General features: G+C 39.6%; 1 protein-coding gene across 1 annotated transcript in view; it reads left to right on the top strand.

Moving 5' to 3' along the window:
• znf804a (zinc finger protein 804A) overlaps window positions 1–17,004 on the top strand; it is a 59,073-nt gene extending 42,069 nt beyond the window's left edge. The window contains exons 2-4 of the mRNA XM_039656081.2: window positions 8,746–8,889; window positions 13,295–13,425; window positions 13,885–17,004. Coding sequence (XP_039512015.2) covers window positions 8,746–8,889; window positions 13,295–13,425; window positions 13,885–16,909 — 3,300 coding nt within the window. The 3' untranslated portion in view covers window positions 16,910–17,004. The remainder of the gene's footprint in view (window positions 1–8,745; window positions 8,890–13,294; window positions 13,426–13,884) is intronic.
• Window positions 17,005–17,332: the final 328 nt, after the last annotated feature.

The following is a 17,332-nucleotide window of genomic DNA, read 5'->3' as shown; positions in this document are numbered from 1 at the left end:
TGCTTCATGGGATTGCAGTTCTTTCCCTCACTAAAACGGTTAAGTACAGAGTCTTTTACCTTTGTCTTTTTGTCAAAAACTTTTTTTTAGAGTTGTGATTTACCTAGTAGCTGATTAACTCGGTTCATGGCTTATAACTTTTTAACAAAGACTATCTTAAAATACATGTGGGAAAAATGAATGAAAAAAGTACTTCTTTTTAAAGGTAGAATAAACACGAAAGGTTGAATAAACACGAAACGCACTTGATCGTTATCACGCGGGTAACTCCGACAAATCGTGGAACAGCTGTGTCGTCATTAGAGCTTGTGCGACGACGTAATTTGCTGCTTCACTACCATAGTAAGATGCATCGTTGGAGAAATCGACTAGCTAGTCACGACTGTTTCCCGAAACCCACTGTCACAAAGTATCGTTCAACCACGTTGGTTTCGCACATGGTGGTATAATAACTGCTTTTAATGAAATTGTTTGAGATCCAATTAACGCTAGATTTTTTAAATATAAATTACAAACATGTAATCTGTGTTGCAGATTGGTATAGGGTGTTTTGGATGGTGGCTTGGGTGTTGCTAGGTGGATGCCAGGGCCTTCTGCTTACTAGCACAAGCGCCCTACCCCAAAATTCTAAAATAGAATTGCAACTGTTGGGTTCAGGAAATAAAAATTAATTAAAGCCGCCAGCACTCGTTATTTAAGCTTATTTATTCTAAATATTAACTGTTTGGACTGTTTGCATATATATGCATACTTAGCAATAAACTTATATATATATATATATATATATATATATATATTTGTATACATAATAAACATCTGCTAATTAATAGTTTTCTATTTCTCCATTGTTTGATTATGTTGTTTGCAATGCTTCATGGGATTGCAGTTCTTTCCCTCACTAAAACGGTTAAGTACAGAGTCTTTTACCTTTGTCTTTTTGTCAAAAACTTTTTTTTAGAGTTGTGATTTACCTAGTAGCTGATTAACTCGGTTCATGGCTTATAACTTTTTAACAAAGACTATCTTAAAATACATGTGGGAAAAATGAATGAAAAAAGTACTTCTTTTTAAAGGTAGAATAAACACGAAAGGTTGAATAAACACGAAACGCACTTGATCGTTATCACGCGGGTAACTCCGACAAATCGTGGAACAGCTGTGTCGTCATTAGAGCTTGTGCGACGACGTAATTTGCTGCTTCACTACCATAGTAAGATGCATCGTTGGAGAAATCGACTAGCTAGTCACGACTGTTTCCCGAAACCCACTGTCGCAAAGTATCGTATAACCACGTTGGTTTCGCACATTGTGGAATAATAACTGCTTTTAATGAAATTGTTTGAGATCCAATTAACGCTAGATTTTTTTAATATAAATTACAAACATGTAATCTGTGGACTGTTTCTAATTGTTCTCAGTTGTTTTGCTTCATCACCAGACTCAATATTTGGCTCGTTCTTACATAGTAGAGCACGTTTGCACATGCACACTCTTCAAACACGTTATTTCTTTTAACAAACTAAAAGACGGAAATTCCTTTTGTATTTATTCTAAATAAAAGGCACCGGTTGTACTGAATGTCAGCTTGCTTATTTTGCTCAAGATAAGGATTTATTACATCCAAATGTCATGCAATATAGAAACGATGCCTCTAACCACAGGTCGAGAGTTTGTTCAAACCACACAACTTTGCGATGCTGTTTGCGAATGTTCGTTGGAACGATGGTTTCGGGAAACACCGACTCGTTGATCTATGCTGATAACGACGGAACTTGCGACCATAGTTGGCAAACGATGCTTTTGGGAAACGTACCCCTGGCTGAGTCCTCCGGCTACTCTCGAATCGCTCTCGCAGTACTTTCATAGCATACGTCACAGTCATGGAGCCAGTGCTGCATCAAGAGGGACAAAATTTCAAACCGGCATGCACTGCTTCAAGTCAGCCACCGACCGGTCTGCACAGAGCTTCATGAAGTAGAACAAGTCTACTGACAACATGACACAACAGACAAGGGAACACAAATCAAGAATGAATCTCTTGTGATCTACTTAAGCCTGGGGGGGAAAGTCACTTACCTTACTATCAATTTAAAATGCAATGCAATTTAACGGTACATCTAATTTTCAAGCCATCAATGTAAAAACTATTCACTAAAATTCACCAAAACATAATGTTGATTCACTTAAATTTAAATAGCTTTATTAGCATGGCTGTAAAAGTACAAGCATTCTTATTATTATATTAAATCTGACTATTATGTATAACAAACAGTGGTATTCACATTTCACTTATATTCCCAGTGAACATTCTACTGCAGTTCCATTGTCATAGGAGCAGTGCATCATTGTTGTTGTGGTTGGTCGAAAATTGTGTTATCGCAAATCGTATCAAATGAGTTGCTCCCCAGACACCCACAACACTTTTTCTTAATCCTCATACAATTACGTGTTGGAATCAGGTGGTCGTTGGAAGAGGACATTACAGCAAGCGAGAGCTGGAGACAAATGCAGGAGCTCCCATCATGCCCTCTAGAGGAGACTCTTCAGTCAATAATGGAGATAGATTCTGTGTGTGTCAGCAATTTAGAAACAACAGCCAACAGGAATCCCACCAGAAGGGATACAATTAATCACAACAGGCGAGATGTAAGCGTCTGCTCAGAGAGATCTCGCTCTCCCGCAGTATTCAGTGTAAAATACCATTGCATCATTATTAAGGCTGGAGCCTGTTGGGTTATTACACTGCTTCAAAGTCAGAGTGAAGTTACTGAAAATGGCTTCACCTTTCATTGCCGCGAAGTGTGGCTTGAACCTTGCATTGTCTCGTCTATAAACTGCAGAAGCAGTAGTGAGTGGTGTGCTATTTGAAGAGTGTGTATTGAGAACAGTTCAGTCAATGTTCCATCACAACCAATGTGCTAAAGGAAGAGTAAAATCACTCCTCTAAAAAACTACTTGAGTGGGTGGAAACAAGCGGATCATGTCAAAATACATTTATGCTACGGTTCCGCCAGCCAGCAGAGTTAAGTGTTGTGTTTCTTAGCTGTTTGCTGTTGCTTGAAGCGGAACCAGTGTACACATTGTATATTTTAATTATTATTCTAATTTTAAAAGACGTTAAAGATGAGAAAATGTGATAGTTAATCAAGAACTGAATCAGGCTCTTCGTAGACCGACACTATTAGATGAACAATGTAAAAGTAACTGTGTAAAAAGGCCACTTGAATTTAAAAACAAGTTCCCCCCACTTACAATGGAAGTCAATGTTTCTTGCCCCCAAGAACAATAATTTAGTTTTAAAATTAGACTGTAAAAATAATTAGACTGACTCTAAGTACTGTAATTACAGTACTTTTCTTGCTGTACATTTGATATTATATTATATTGTGTATATAAATTATAATTATATTAATAAATGAATAGCATTAATTATAATACATAATTAATAATAAATCATTTGAAATATTTTTAGTAGAATATTATTATTAAGTATATGTGAATGGTGTATTATATTTAAATTACCTCTAGAACGATTGACTGACATCCGGGTATTAGTGTTGCCTTCATACTTCATCAGTGGTTCTGAATACTGAGTAGGTTTGCTATGGATATTAATGGGCAACTTATTGCTGTGCTCATGACATCATTCTAATGATTGGCTCTGATCTATGTGTTTTTTTTTTTTCTCAAAGTGTTTCCATCACTGCTAGTTAGTATAAAAGCCCGTAGAGTCTTCACTAGAACTGTATGGAAATATGCATGAGAATTACAACAGATTTGCCCGTGAGTCATGTGCAAAGTTAATATTTTCTATTTCCTCATAAATTATGCGAGAATCTGTAAAAATGAAATGATCCCTGATGAAATTGCATTTTTGATTTTCGAGACTAGATATTGTTCCAAGACTTCAGGAAATGTGCATTAATTAATAAACAGGTTGTTTTTAATTAATATAATTCGAGACAGGGTTTATTTTACTGTTTAATTCATGAATCACAAAATGTGATTTTGTGCAGGACCATCTTCTCTATCTTCTCTACTTGCATCCAAAAACAGTTTCTCAACCCTTTGCTCAATTGCCCTTTTTCTGTGCCACATAACCCAGGTGTGATAAAAAAAAAAAGTAATCACAGTCTCTCTGATCACCACTCATGTACCCTCATGTCAATCATATTTAGTCTTTATGTTTCAATAAATTTCTGCAGTGAGGTGGCTCCGTGGTTCCCACCCTAGTGGTTGACCTGGTTAGGCAGTCCCATTAATGCATAAAGAGCCACTTGCTCTTCAATGGTTCATGTTCTCGTGCTTGATGTTCAGTACAAAAGAAGTCATGTTAAGTAGCACTTCAGATTTTGGAGATGCATTGTGATGCTTCAGAAGTGTGCTATTTATACGAACACCCCCTGTGTGTCAACGCATCGCAGGATTTGTTTTAAGTCAGGCGGTAATCCACTGTATGTAAATACCCTTGTCTTTTGATGTTTTAATAGAATGCCAGATTGAAGTCTGCTGCTACAAGTATTAAACAAAAGACAGATGTTTAGTTTGCAAAATGTTTCTAAATGTGGCCTGCATTAATTATTCCTGCCATAGGTTCTTGAGAAATGTTAAAGAGAGAACTTCTTGTCAACAAGGGGGACATTTTTTTAGTACACATCCATTGCACCTTAAAATCTACTGAGCAGAGGTTGGAGTTTCACTTAGTGCTTATAGGGCATCGGAGGTAGCAAATTTACCACAAAAAGTTGTGTTTACACTGATTTTATAATGTACATAGTCTGCAATCACTTACAGGAATCAGAGTAGCAGACAACAGTGTTTAATGTGCTGGAAAGTTTTGATTAATTGTTGATTTTTGTGCATGGCCTACAGAAAATAACAAAGTATGGACTTGTGCTGTGAGACAGAAGTGCCAGTAAGGCATGTAAATGTATAACGCAAGTTATAATGCAAGCACGTTGTGCTTTACTGTAATAAAGTAAAAACAAAAAATAACTAATTTTGCCCACATATTTATATATTCCTTACACTGTAAAAAATAAATAAATAAATAAATAAATAAATAATAAATAAATAAATAAATAAACTTGCTGCCTTATATTTATATGTAGAATCAAAAAAAAAATGTCAACTTAAATTACTTTTAACTGATGAATGTTGTCATGACATTGATCATGTCAGTTTTTTACAGTGTATAGTTAGCTAGGTGTTGCAATACGGTTGCTATAGGGTGTTTTGGATGGTGGCTTGGTTGTTGCTAGGTGGATGCCAGGGCCTTCTGCTTACTAGCACAAGCGCCCTACCCCAAAATTCTAGAATTGCAACTGGGTTCAGGAAATAAAAATTAATTAAAGCCGCCAGCACTCATTATTTAAGCTTATTTTGCAGTTCTTTCCCTCACTAAAACGGTTAAGTACAGAGTCTTTTACCTTTGTCTTTTTGTCAAAAACTTTTTGAGTTGTGATTTACCTAGTAGCTGATTAACTTGGTTCATGGCTTATAACTTTTTAACAAAGACTGTGGGAAAAATGAATGAAAAAAGTACTTCTGGAACCAGCGCCACTGAAAAAGAGGGCGGACACTGTTCCGCTCTATTCTAGATATGGTTCTGGCCTCTCTTTCAATGCTAGTGTATGGGCAGGGGCGCAACTACCCAGTTTCAGAGGGGTATGCAGCAACACTTTTAGCGCCCCCACAGTTTTACCTTTAATTTTAGGTAAAACTGTGGTAGGTGGACCTCTATTTCTCTAGGGGGGTTCGGGGGCATGCTCCCCCGTAAGAAAATTTTGTGTTCTGTAATGTTAAATTCAGCAGTCTGGTGCACTTTGAGAGTTCAAAATTAAAAGCTCCAACCCATATTCAGGGTGCAAATTAAACAAAGAAAAATTTGAACCTCTTTTAGTTAGTGTCTGTCTACATTACACTACTAGGCCTACATAATAATAGTTATAATATTAATCCCATGATAGTAATAATAGCCATAAAGGCTATTGTAAAACAAATGCACAGAAAAATAAAGGAAACTTTCATAATTAGTTTTGCACTAATTTCTATACTTGAAAGATATAAGCGCATAATGACATGTTTCATGGGCCAGTGTGTCAGAAAAAAAAACTAAAGCTGACTTTTTTTGACCAATGCATTACACCAGCACAGCGCCGCCAATTAAGCAAAAAACAAAACAACAAACAAACAACAAACAAATGGGCCGCCGATGTATGAGTTTTGTGGGCCGTTAAGACAAATAAATTAAAAAAGGATGAAATGTATTGGCTGAAAAGCACGTCGGCCCAGCGGGAATCTCCCGGTAGTCCCGATGGCCATGCCTGGATGTCACATTTTAAATCCTACCTGTTGGCTTTCAGCAATGCATGCAGTTATTTAGCTGCTGTTGCATCAATTGACATGCCATGTCCTTTTCTCTCTTTCTTTTTCTATTTTTAGCCCCACAGCATTTTGTTTTATCCATCTTTTTCGACGACAACTCACTACTCGTACCTGCTCGCTCAGCGCTCACGGCGCCCCCGCCCGCTCGCGATATTATCCGCCCCCCCTTCTCCATGAGGGCGCCTACTCTAGCCTGGCTGTTAGTCCTCTAAAATTTTATATAACATTGAAGGAATGCAGAAATTATTTAGAAACGCACAATGGCAGCTACTTATAGAAATACAATATAGCCTATATATAATTTTTTTTTTACCATCGCTTTGGCGCCCCCCATTGTGCTGCGCCCCTATGCGCCGCATATAGCGCATACCCACTTTTTGCGCCACTGTGTATGGGATTTTTTTTTTTACTTATGCAATAACATCAGAAATCTGCATGATTTCAAGTATCAATTATGGTCCTATTAACAGTGGGAGATGCATTATGTGAGGTAATTTAATATTGTTAGTGCTAACTATGAGAATCAGTAATAGTGATGTTTGCCTTAGAAAGTACGACTAAAAATAATTAAATTAAACAATACAATTTGTATTTGTTTTATTATAATTTTTATTTTATTTATTTATTTATTTTGTTTGTTGCTATGGCCACATGCCCTTGAGAACAACCTCATTCTATTTTGAAATATTGAAAGGAACAGAGAGGTATAGAGGGATTTCTCAGCTTGATAGAAAGTTGTTGTTAAGTGGCTGCTTCCCCCCATGCAGTGATTAGATCTGCTGTGTAAATGAGTTCACAGCTTCACACCACATCACTCGCTTTTGGTGTTTTTTCTTCTTCATTCCATATATGAGTCCTGTTGTTTAATTTCGCTCCAAAATACTTTCAAGTACAAAAAAAGTGGCTAAAACCAACTTGGATTTTTTATTTTATTTATGTATTTGTTTATGTGAAAACTCTCTTGACTCCACTGTTATCTTGAGATCCAGGGGGTTGCTAATAAGTCTATAAAAACAAGGGCGTGCTTCTCAACAGTCCAGGTGCTCAGAGGACTTTCCCAGAAGAAGTAGCCATTTCCTGATATAGAGCAAACGAGTTTGTACCAACCTTTCAGGTCTATCGAGCTAAAGAAAATAAGGGTCACTTTCTCTAGGACATCTAGCTAATCAAGCGATTCAGTTTTCATTACCTGCAAGCTAGCCACTTATTAAGTACCATTGCATGGCAATTGTTTCATGCTGTCTCTCAGTGGGAGTGAGTGTGAGGGATATTATTATTTTGCATATCACAGACGTGTGTTTAGCAGTAGCGTATTCTCACCTAAGATGAGTGAGAGACAGACTATTTTCACAAGGCATGAGATCATTTGAATGGGCCGGGATTCCCTGTTTCTCAGTCTAATGGGTTTGATGCAGTTGTGAAAAGCTCACGATCATGTCAGTAATAACACCAGACATACGTTTGTCAGCTTTGACTGATGATGACAATCGTATATCATTTATTGGCCATCTCATTCTGGTTGACACTTTTGATAGTTCACTTAATCATCCTTGGCTGATTTACTAGTCCTCCTCTGCATGCTGTTGTTCACAGAAATGACAGGTTCACATTTGAGTCAACGGTGAGTTTTATGGTAAACTGATTCCAATTAAAATGGAAGTGCTTCCTCTTCCCTGCGGTCATTTGGATTGGAGACCTTTTGGGAATAGACTTCTCCTTTTTTATTTTTTATCTTGTTTTTAAATCTGCAAGTTTCCATATTTCTAGGGCGTCAAAGAAATTAAATTTGAAATACAATTTGCCCCTGGTAAAAGTATTCCCATCTAAAATTTGTTGTAAATCAATATTTAATAAAGAGTATTAAAGAAGAGGAAGAAAATGAGGATAGCATCATGGGAGCGGAGTTCAGTTTTATGAGCATCATTTTCAAAGAAGAGCACCACAAATATCCACCCTCTCAAATTATGAATATATATCAACATGACAGCAACATGTGTACTGTGTATATAAATCTGTCTACCAATATCTCTGTGTATATTTGTGAGTTTATTTGACTATATCTGGCAAATAGTGTTTCTTTAGGGACAAGAGTCTCTTTGTATTAATAGGACAAATGAACACTTATGTGTACAATAGAACAAATAATTGACAGGCCATTTTAATTTCTGTCATGTGATTTCCCCATCAATTTCTTTTTTAGTATATTAATGTATTGTTGAGTAATAAGACTAAAAATATCTACATCTCAATTCAAGGACCCCATGAAGGACATTACATTGAGTGCCATTCTAAATTATGTGTTTTAAACAAGTTGGAAGCTATTTTCCTGATGGATTATTATGTTTAATTTTGCTCCAGGATTATGCTGAGAAGGGGAAAACCTTGGCCAAAGCCCTGGAGGACCTCAAGGCCAACTTCTACTGTCAGCTGTGTGACAAACAGTATTACAAGCATCAAGAGTTTGACAACCACATCAACTCGTATGACCACGCTCACAAGCAGGTAATGGGCCTGTTGTCTGCCCCTTGAGACTTCCACTGATGCAATGCATAGCAATAATAGAGTGTTTTAGAATACGACAACAGATGGATTTTGTAGCTCACATGTAAAGCACAAGACAAATGACTTCCCCTTCGACTCAGAGTCAGTGGAGTGGAGGTGGTTATGGAGTTTTAATTTAGGAGGCCATGGATCAAAAGCAGGCAGGACATTTGACCTGTTCTTAAAGGAGTAGTTCACTTTTTAAAAAACCTTTTGCTGATAATTTACTCACCCCCATGTAATCCAAGATGTCCATGTCTTTCTTTCTTCAGTCGAAAAGAAATTAAGGTTTTTGATAAAACATTCCAGCATTTTTCGACCGCTTTGAAAAAAGATTTGTTCATTTTGATGAACGAGTTCGAACTGGAGAGTCACAAACGTGCGTCGCAGAACAGAGCAAGGCGAGCATTTGAGCTTATAAAACTTAAACTTTGTTATTTATTTATTAAATGAGCGATCTTTTCGCTTGATAAGATTTCGCTTGATATTAATCATATTATATTTCAATATTACTGTTGTGCTTCATTCAGAAAGTTAATTAACAAAAAAGGTTAAAGGAGCATTTCACCCATGGGAACACCCGTGGGTAGTCGAAGCATTAAATAAATTTAGAATTTTGTGCTTTCTTGACCGAGGAAAGACAGAAATTAACTTTAGGGCGCATTTGTATGAGAGACAACAACTCCCCAATGCACCACATTGCACAGCTCCGCAAGCCACTCCCACTAATCCAGAACAGCGCAAATATCAGAGAAATCACTCTTCCGTCTACAAGGCTAGCTACCACCAGAGCTCAAAATTCATATCACACAAAATTTCTAGTTAGTTGGCGAACTCATTAGTGAATTACTCCTCATTTGTATTTCTTTTGAAATGGTGAATTATTGCATGATACCAGGATGTTCGGTCAGAACATATGCAGTACGAAACTAGGATGGTTCATAACACAAACGTCCGTGTCCTCATCTGATTCAGAGATTGCGTCCTGGAGAAATTGGCATCATTGAAATTCTTTGCAGCAGACGGACTCTCTATCTCTATGTCCGTAGGTGCAGTGAGAGCACAGGCACCACCAGTACGCCCCAGCTTGAGCCAGTCTGGGCTCCTCTTCCGAGACAGGCAGGTCTTCTGCCTTCTGTTCCTCCATCAGTCTCAGCTGTTCTTCACTATATTGCGGCTCATAAAAGTTGCCACGAACATTTGATTCGAGCATCAGACTTTCTACATCCTCTTCTTCCATATCATATTGAGTACAGTTCGCCATTGTCGTAACTTTACATCTGGCTTCACAGCGCCTGTTAGCTTAGCTTCCAAACAAGATGGAGAATATTGTTTTTAGTTTCTGCAAGTGAAGTCCCACCCACTGATCTGTAATAGGTCATTAGTGTGAGTGGGTTGCACCCCCTGTGAAATGAGGAACAGTGTTTGTAGTCTCAACCCCTCTACTTCCTGCTTAGAATGACGCAAAATGGTGATTTTTACATCATTATAACACCAAAATCCTTATTTCTCCCGTCTCAGAGAAAAAGTGGGAAATAATGCATGACCATTCAAAAATATGACTGGGTTTCTAACAATACAAAGCTTAATTCAAATGGGTGAAGTGTCCCTTTAATGATGATGATAGAGATAGATAGATAGATAGATAGATAGATAGATAGATAGATAGATAGATAGATAGATAGATAGATAGATAGATAGATAGATAGATAGATAGATAGATAGATAGATAGATAGATAGATAGATAATTGAATTCTTCAATTCTGAGAAATTCTGCAGCAAACAAACAACTTCAATGGAGTTTTGTCACTCAGTGTATGTTGATTTATGAACCGCCAGCATCTAAAAATAGCAGTATAACCTTTAATAACAAGTTAAAGCTTTAATTCAACCACTTGTCCTGCTGTTTGATATCGGCCCTGACCCCTGTGCTCTGACTCACTCAGAAACTAAATGCATGGAGTCTCTGGGGCCTGCTGTGCTGTCAATAACAGAGCTCACTGAACTATTGACTTAACACCATCTACAAACCCTCCACTCATGACCTTGCTATTGAACACTGCAAAAGGAGTGAAATTAATGGATTATAAAGGAAAAAAGGCACTCCCCCACACTCTTTGATAAGGGTGCTACACTTGCTAGATTGTGTCATTCAGATGTGTTCGTCACATGGCCTCGAGTTCAAGTTCAAGTTCATTTTATGTATATAGCACATTTTATAACAGACACTGACTGACCAAAGTGCTTTACAGAACTACAAAATTAAAAAACAATAATACCATGCAACATCACAACACAGATAAGTACAGCAAAGCTAAGAACAGACTTAAACAGGAGTAGCAACAACATTGTCGAACTTATAATATTAAATAAGAAAACAGAAATGGCAAAAATAGTATCTGACTTATCAATAATAAAACAGAAATGGCAGTATCAGTCTTAGATAAAAAGGAAAAACAGTATCATACTCAAAGGAGAAATAGTCAAACGCACCAACCATATTTATAGGCCAAGGAAAACAAGTGCTTTTTTAAAAGTGTAATCCTCCTATCCTCGGCTTCCTATCTGCAGAGTTCAAACTATTCTACAGCACAAGTACATGCTACCATTTGTACCTCCTCAATGAATGAGGTTGATGGATGAATAGCACAATTTCCCAGCAACCCTCTGAGGCTGGCAGAGCATGTCTGCTGAGAATATAATGGAGTATGGGAGACTCACAGACCCACAGGAATCCTAGAGCTATAGAAAAGCCTGGTGTTCCTGTCAGTGTGTGAATCATCACTGCCAAGACTTCACTGTCTGCCTTTGACTGGTCTCAATGTTGCTTTTAATTGAGAATACATGTCCGGTCAAAAAATTACTGTGTTAAAATTTTCATTCATTCTCAAGTGACCTGTCAGTCATGTCTGCCCCCATTGTACATGAAAGGATTTCACAGGGTATTTGCAGTACAGCTCTCTCACATCAGTCTTGCATCCTACTATAAATGATGTAACCACATCCAGTCATGTGAAATACAGGCTCCATGCATTAATGGCTCATTCCAGAGCCAAATATATTAACAATCAATAAAGAACAGCTCCTCCAAGGAATGAACCTGAGAGTCAAATAAATATAGCCCACGCCAACCTGTTTGCTATTTTCTGCAAGGATGGTTGACAGTGAACCAGCGCAGCGGATCAGGTCTGAGTTTGCCTATACTGTGCCAGCAGAGAGTGACAAGATAGGTGATGAAAGATGGAGGGCAGGTGCACAAAGAGACCCTATCCTGATGGGATCAAACTAGTTACCCTGATGTGCCCACTCCACACTGAGCAGCCCTTTAACATGACAAAATTATATCTGATGTGACCGCCTCGCATTCTCCTGACTATGAGCCCCAGCCACGGTAAATGCAATCACTGAAGCCTTCTCAAATAGGAGAGGTTACAGCGCCACTGAACTGTGTATAGCTGTGCAACCTGAGTGGAATGCGTAATGTTGGGCCAGATGACTCTTTCTTGTCTGCCTGGAGAAATCATCGCTGTTTTTATTCTCAGCTATCGCTAGCACGGAATCTAACTTGCCCAAGTACAACACATAGTCTGTCCTGCAATAAAAATGCTTTTCAAAATGGCGTGTCAGCTGTCTTAAAGCTAAGCATCAACTATTAGTGGATAATTGAAAGAAAGCTTACAGGATTAATTGGATGTGATAACTGTTCTAGAACTGGTTGTTGCTTGGAGACATCTGGTGCTTTCAAAAGGAGTGTAGTCTTTAAACATCCATAAATATCATATCCTTGTGAATTATTAATGAAAGTTAATTTAGATTATCTAACAGACCAAAGGGACTGTGCACTGCATGTACAGACATAATCCCAATCGATACATCTCACTGCCTGAGATGCATATGCGGCTTTAGCATCAGACTCTCGTGGCAGCTTCCATCAATTTTGCATTCAAAGCACAAAGCCTTTCAGACCAGGAAACAAATGCAAATTAGCACCACTGAGTTTTATCTAAAATAAATAGGACAATTTCATGGAGTTTAGCAACCTCATCCTCAGCTTCTTTTTATTTGCACAGAAAATGGATTTGATGAAACATAACATTGGTGTGCAAACACCTTAATTACCTTCCTTCTCTCTTGAAGTGATTTTTAATCTTTTTTGTTGTGTATCCCTCAATGTGTGATACACAGCAGCGATACCCCAGTCTTCATAATGAAAGGTTGTTAAAGCATGAAAAAAAAAGATTCATGGCCTCAAAGAGGATTATTATTTAAATAACTTTTGTTGCTTTCGCGTAGTTGACATACTAAGATAAGTGAATGAATGAGAGATTCTTTGTCATCATCCCTCCCCCCCCCCCCCCCCCTCAGAGGCTGAAAGAACTGAAGCAGAGGGAGTTTGCCCGCAACGTGGCCTCCAAATCGAGGAAGGATGAGAGGAAACAGGAGAGAGCTCTCAGACGCCTACATGAGCTTGCTGAACAACGCAGAGAGGTGCAATGGTGGGGGACGTTTTGTTAAATTGTTATTTCCATATTGATATACAATGTGCCAATGTATACATATATAGACTGTGATCTAAAAGTCAAGAAAATCTGCTCTTTTTCTTCTAAAACATTCTTTTAAACATGTAAACAAAGTGAATAATATTTACAAGTCAAATAAACATTCTGCACTATTTACTGTAAATCACTGATTAAACATGCCCTTTTTTCACATTGATAATGTTCACTTCTTTGTATGACATGTCAGGTGTTCTTGCTTCCATTGAAGCACATGAAGCACAAGATGTAATTTTATTTTGACGTCATTTTGGAAACCATGACACAATCATCTCGTTTCCCTGTGGAGTCCAATCATCATTTCCACCCCCTTTTTTGGTTAGTTAAAAAAGTGTAAATAAACCTGGCACATTTCATGATTTCATGATTTTGTCTGTCTTTTCTTCTTTTCTGATGCAGTGCCCCAGGAAGTGGTCCTATGTTTAAGTCTACCACGGTGGCAGTGGAGGGTTCTTTCAGGGAGTCCTGCTGTGATGATGCCCAAGAAGAAAACCACAGCTGTGCGGCTCAAGATTCAGGGGGTCCGATCCATTCCAGCAGTTGTGGCTTAGCTAGTAATCAGTCACTGTGGCCGTACAATGGCAGGGCCAAAAAGCAAACTTTTAGACGCAAAATTGCATTCTCTTTTTCCTTTCCAAAGAAAGCGTCTGTTAAGCTTGAGTCCTCAGCGGCGGTTTTCTGTGAGAGCATAGAGGAGGGATCGATGGAGCGGAGCCGCAGACAAAGACTCAGAGCACCCCCTGTCGAGCTTGACCTCCCCAGCTCCCCCATGGAGGAAAAAGTACTAAATTGTGAGGAGGCAATTTACAGCACTGGCACACAGCTGGGCAAGCACTTTCAAGAAAGTGACAGCACCGGAAGTCAGGGGTCATCAGATATCCCTGTGGCGAGGGAGAGCCCCTCGTCAACGGCCTCAGATTTGTGTGCTTTGCTCGTTTACTCAGAGGATGTGCCCAGTCCTGCCGTATCCCTCATAAACACTTCCCCCTACCATTTAAACAGTGCTGATATTGTTCTTGACTCTGAGGACTCTGTTGAGAGCCTGAAAAGCAGCATTGCTGATAATAAACCTGAGACCTCTGAGGATGTGACAGTAGAGGAGAACAGCATTACAGAGGAGGAGCACTCAACCATCATTGAGCCTCTGGAACAGACTTTCTCAGATGTGTCACCTAAGAACGATTCTGCTCAAAAACAAGAACAAGTGGAGGAAGCAACTGCAAAGACATCTTCCCCTTTCACAAAACCAAGCCAGCCTTTTTTCTCTGTCCTAAGCAGAGATGGTAACACCATCTTCCAGTGGCCCTCTGAGATGGTGTCCTTCACAAGGACAGAGCCATCCCTGTCTTTCAGTTGCAACCCCCTCCATTTTGATTTCAAGAGGTCACGGATTAGAAGGTCTGCTGACACTCAGGAGATGACTGAGCTCAAAACTGATGAGGAATTATCTGTCTGCTCAGGTTTCAAATCCTGCCACTCTGACAAGCACATTGAGGAATCCACAGCCAGCCACAGAAACAGTCCCAGCGAAGGCCCTGAAGGCAAGGTCAGAAAGTGTTATCAGTTTTCAAATGACACAGAGAGTTGTGTCAGGCTGAAAACACATGACAGGTGTAGACATTCCAAAGATTGGATTCATGCAAGTAAGGGGGCTGAAAAGAAATTGCGGACCAGGGAACGACGTCATTACAGGAGCAACTGCAAAAGAAAGCGAAGGAAGCGAAAGAGGAGGAGAGACATATACCGGGAAACAGAGAGCAATATGGTGAAATCTAAGAAATTCCACAGACGACCTGAGTGTGTGGAAGGACTTGATAGCCAATTTAGAGGCACCACTTCACAGCAAGTGCATCCATTAGAGAAGTCAAAGCAATCAGCTCAAAATCAGACTCAGGACATCAGCACAGCTCCCGTAGTTGAGGAAGGGGTGGGAGGCATGAGGCAGGAGGCAACAGCCGATGTAAACGGCTCAGCGGGCTGCATCATTCTCTCTGATGAGTTCTGTGCTGATGGTGAAAAGGTGCTTAGGAACAGCAGGGAAAAGCCTGACAATCCAACTGCAGGGGAGCCGACGACCATAGCACAGTGTTCTCGTAGCCAGGACACATCTCACTTTCAGAGATCCAGTGCAGCCGAAGGGTGCCAAGAGGAGACGCCTTCATCACCAGAGACTAACAGAGATGGACCATGTGAAGGACAAATTTCGAAAAAACGACGAACAGATTTTATGAGTGATGTAGATGAGTCTTACAACTCCTGTCAGTCACCGGCAGAGATTTCTGATGGGTGCTCAGAAGTTACCTGTTGTTTGCATGGAATTATGAGGAAAAGAAAGAGGTTGTCACATGTCCAAGATCAAACTCCATGCCTTGCAAATGAATGTACTGCTGTTAAAAACAGTGTTCTGGAAGAAAAGGACAAAGCTGTGGAGGATTCAAGCCTGAAATGCCTTGTTTTAAAAGGCATGTGTGACAGCTCAAATGGGTCAGACCAAATCTCATGCAGTATTGATGATGTAGAGAGCAGTGCGGTTGGTCCTCAGACATTTACTTCCATTAGCAGTGCCCCGGGTCATACTGTGGTGGAGAGCAGTGACTGGCAACAGAGTGCCTCCTCTCAGATCAATGCTTCATGCACCAAGGGTAGTCTAACTCTACTAGAGACAGATTCAAAGCTCTCGGAAGAGCCAACAATGGAGAATAGTAACATCGTTAGTAGAGAGTCCAAGGCAGCACAAACGCACTCAAAGGACCGTAACAAGTATTCAGCGGTTGCTCAGGCCTGCCTGCTCGATGTGAGAGAGTTAGCCCTGCAGAGGACTGAAAAAGCTACTCACGACAAATCATGTCAGCACAGCATTCAAACCCCACCGCAGAGATTTCACCTAGGCATTCAGGCTGAGGAGAAGTTGAGGGAGTGCTTCCACACCACCAGCAGCCTGTTCCAACAACCCTCTGCATCTTTTCAGGCCCCCACAGAAAGCATGGAGAGACACTGTCTCCTGCAGATCCAGAGTCATGGACAAGTTCTACACCAGCAGATGTTCCCCACCAAGCTCAAATCTGTCCTATCCAGGCCTCATATGCCCATGTCATCTGCCGTCCTTCATCCAGTTCACCTGCCATCCTCCTTGCCTTCTGGCTCCATCACAATACGTCACACCATATTACAGCACCACACCGCTTTCCTGCCCCCACAACCCCCTATTTACCCCCAGGTAGTGCCTGTTTCTCGACTCCCCATGGGGCCAGAGATCTGTCGGCCCACTGCACCTCCCTTTGTGACCCCTCAGCAGGTATCGGTAGTGGCACCCCCTAGTATTCACCCAATGACTGTGACGTTTCATGCTCTGCCACAACCTGCCATGTTTCCGCCCATGTTGCCCCCTCATCATGCTGTCATTCCCCTTCAGCCTCTCTTCTAGCTGTGTGTGTAACAAAATGTATTTTGTACTTCAGAAGTGAGAGAAATATCTGCAGTGCTGCTCCCTTAGAAATAATTTTGAGATAGGAAGTTTTCCTTGGGTAACATACAAATGAGTTGTCTTTGCAGTTTGGGAAGGATGCTGTCATATTGTCAGAAGAGATTCGTGCAAACACTTTTTATTAGGAAAAAAAAACATATATAACTCACCAACCTGATTAAGTCCAATACCTATTTTATTACGATTTGTTGTTTTGTAGATTTTAATCATCTCAAAGACCATCGGTTTGTTGGATCAAAAGCAGCATGATCATTTGTAACACAATTTAGGTGCACATCTTTCTAGAAAAAAAAAAGATAAAATAAATACATAAATATAAACACACAGACACACACACACACACACATATATATATATATATAT

Source organism: Pimephales promelas, chromosome 7, assembly GCF_988280905.1.
Source record: "Pimephales promelas chromosome 7, fPimPro1.hap1.1, whole genome shotgun sequence".
Lineage (NCBI taxonomy): Eukaryota > Metazoa > Chordata > Actinopteri > Cypriniformes > Leuciscidae > Pimephales > Pimephales promelas.
Note: the sequence above shows the minus strand (reverse complement) of the source record. Positions and strands in the feature narration are given on the sequence as shown.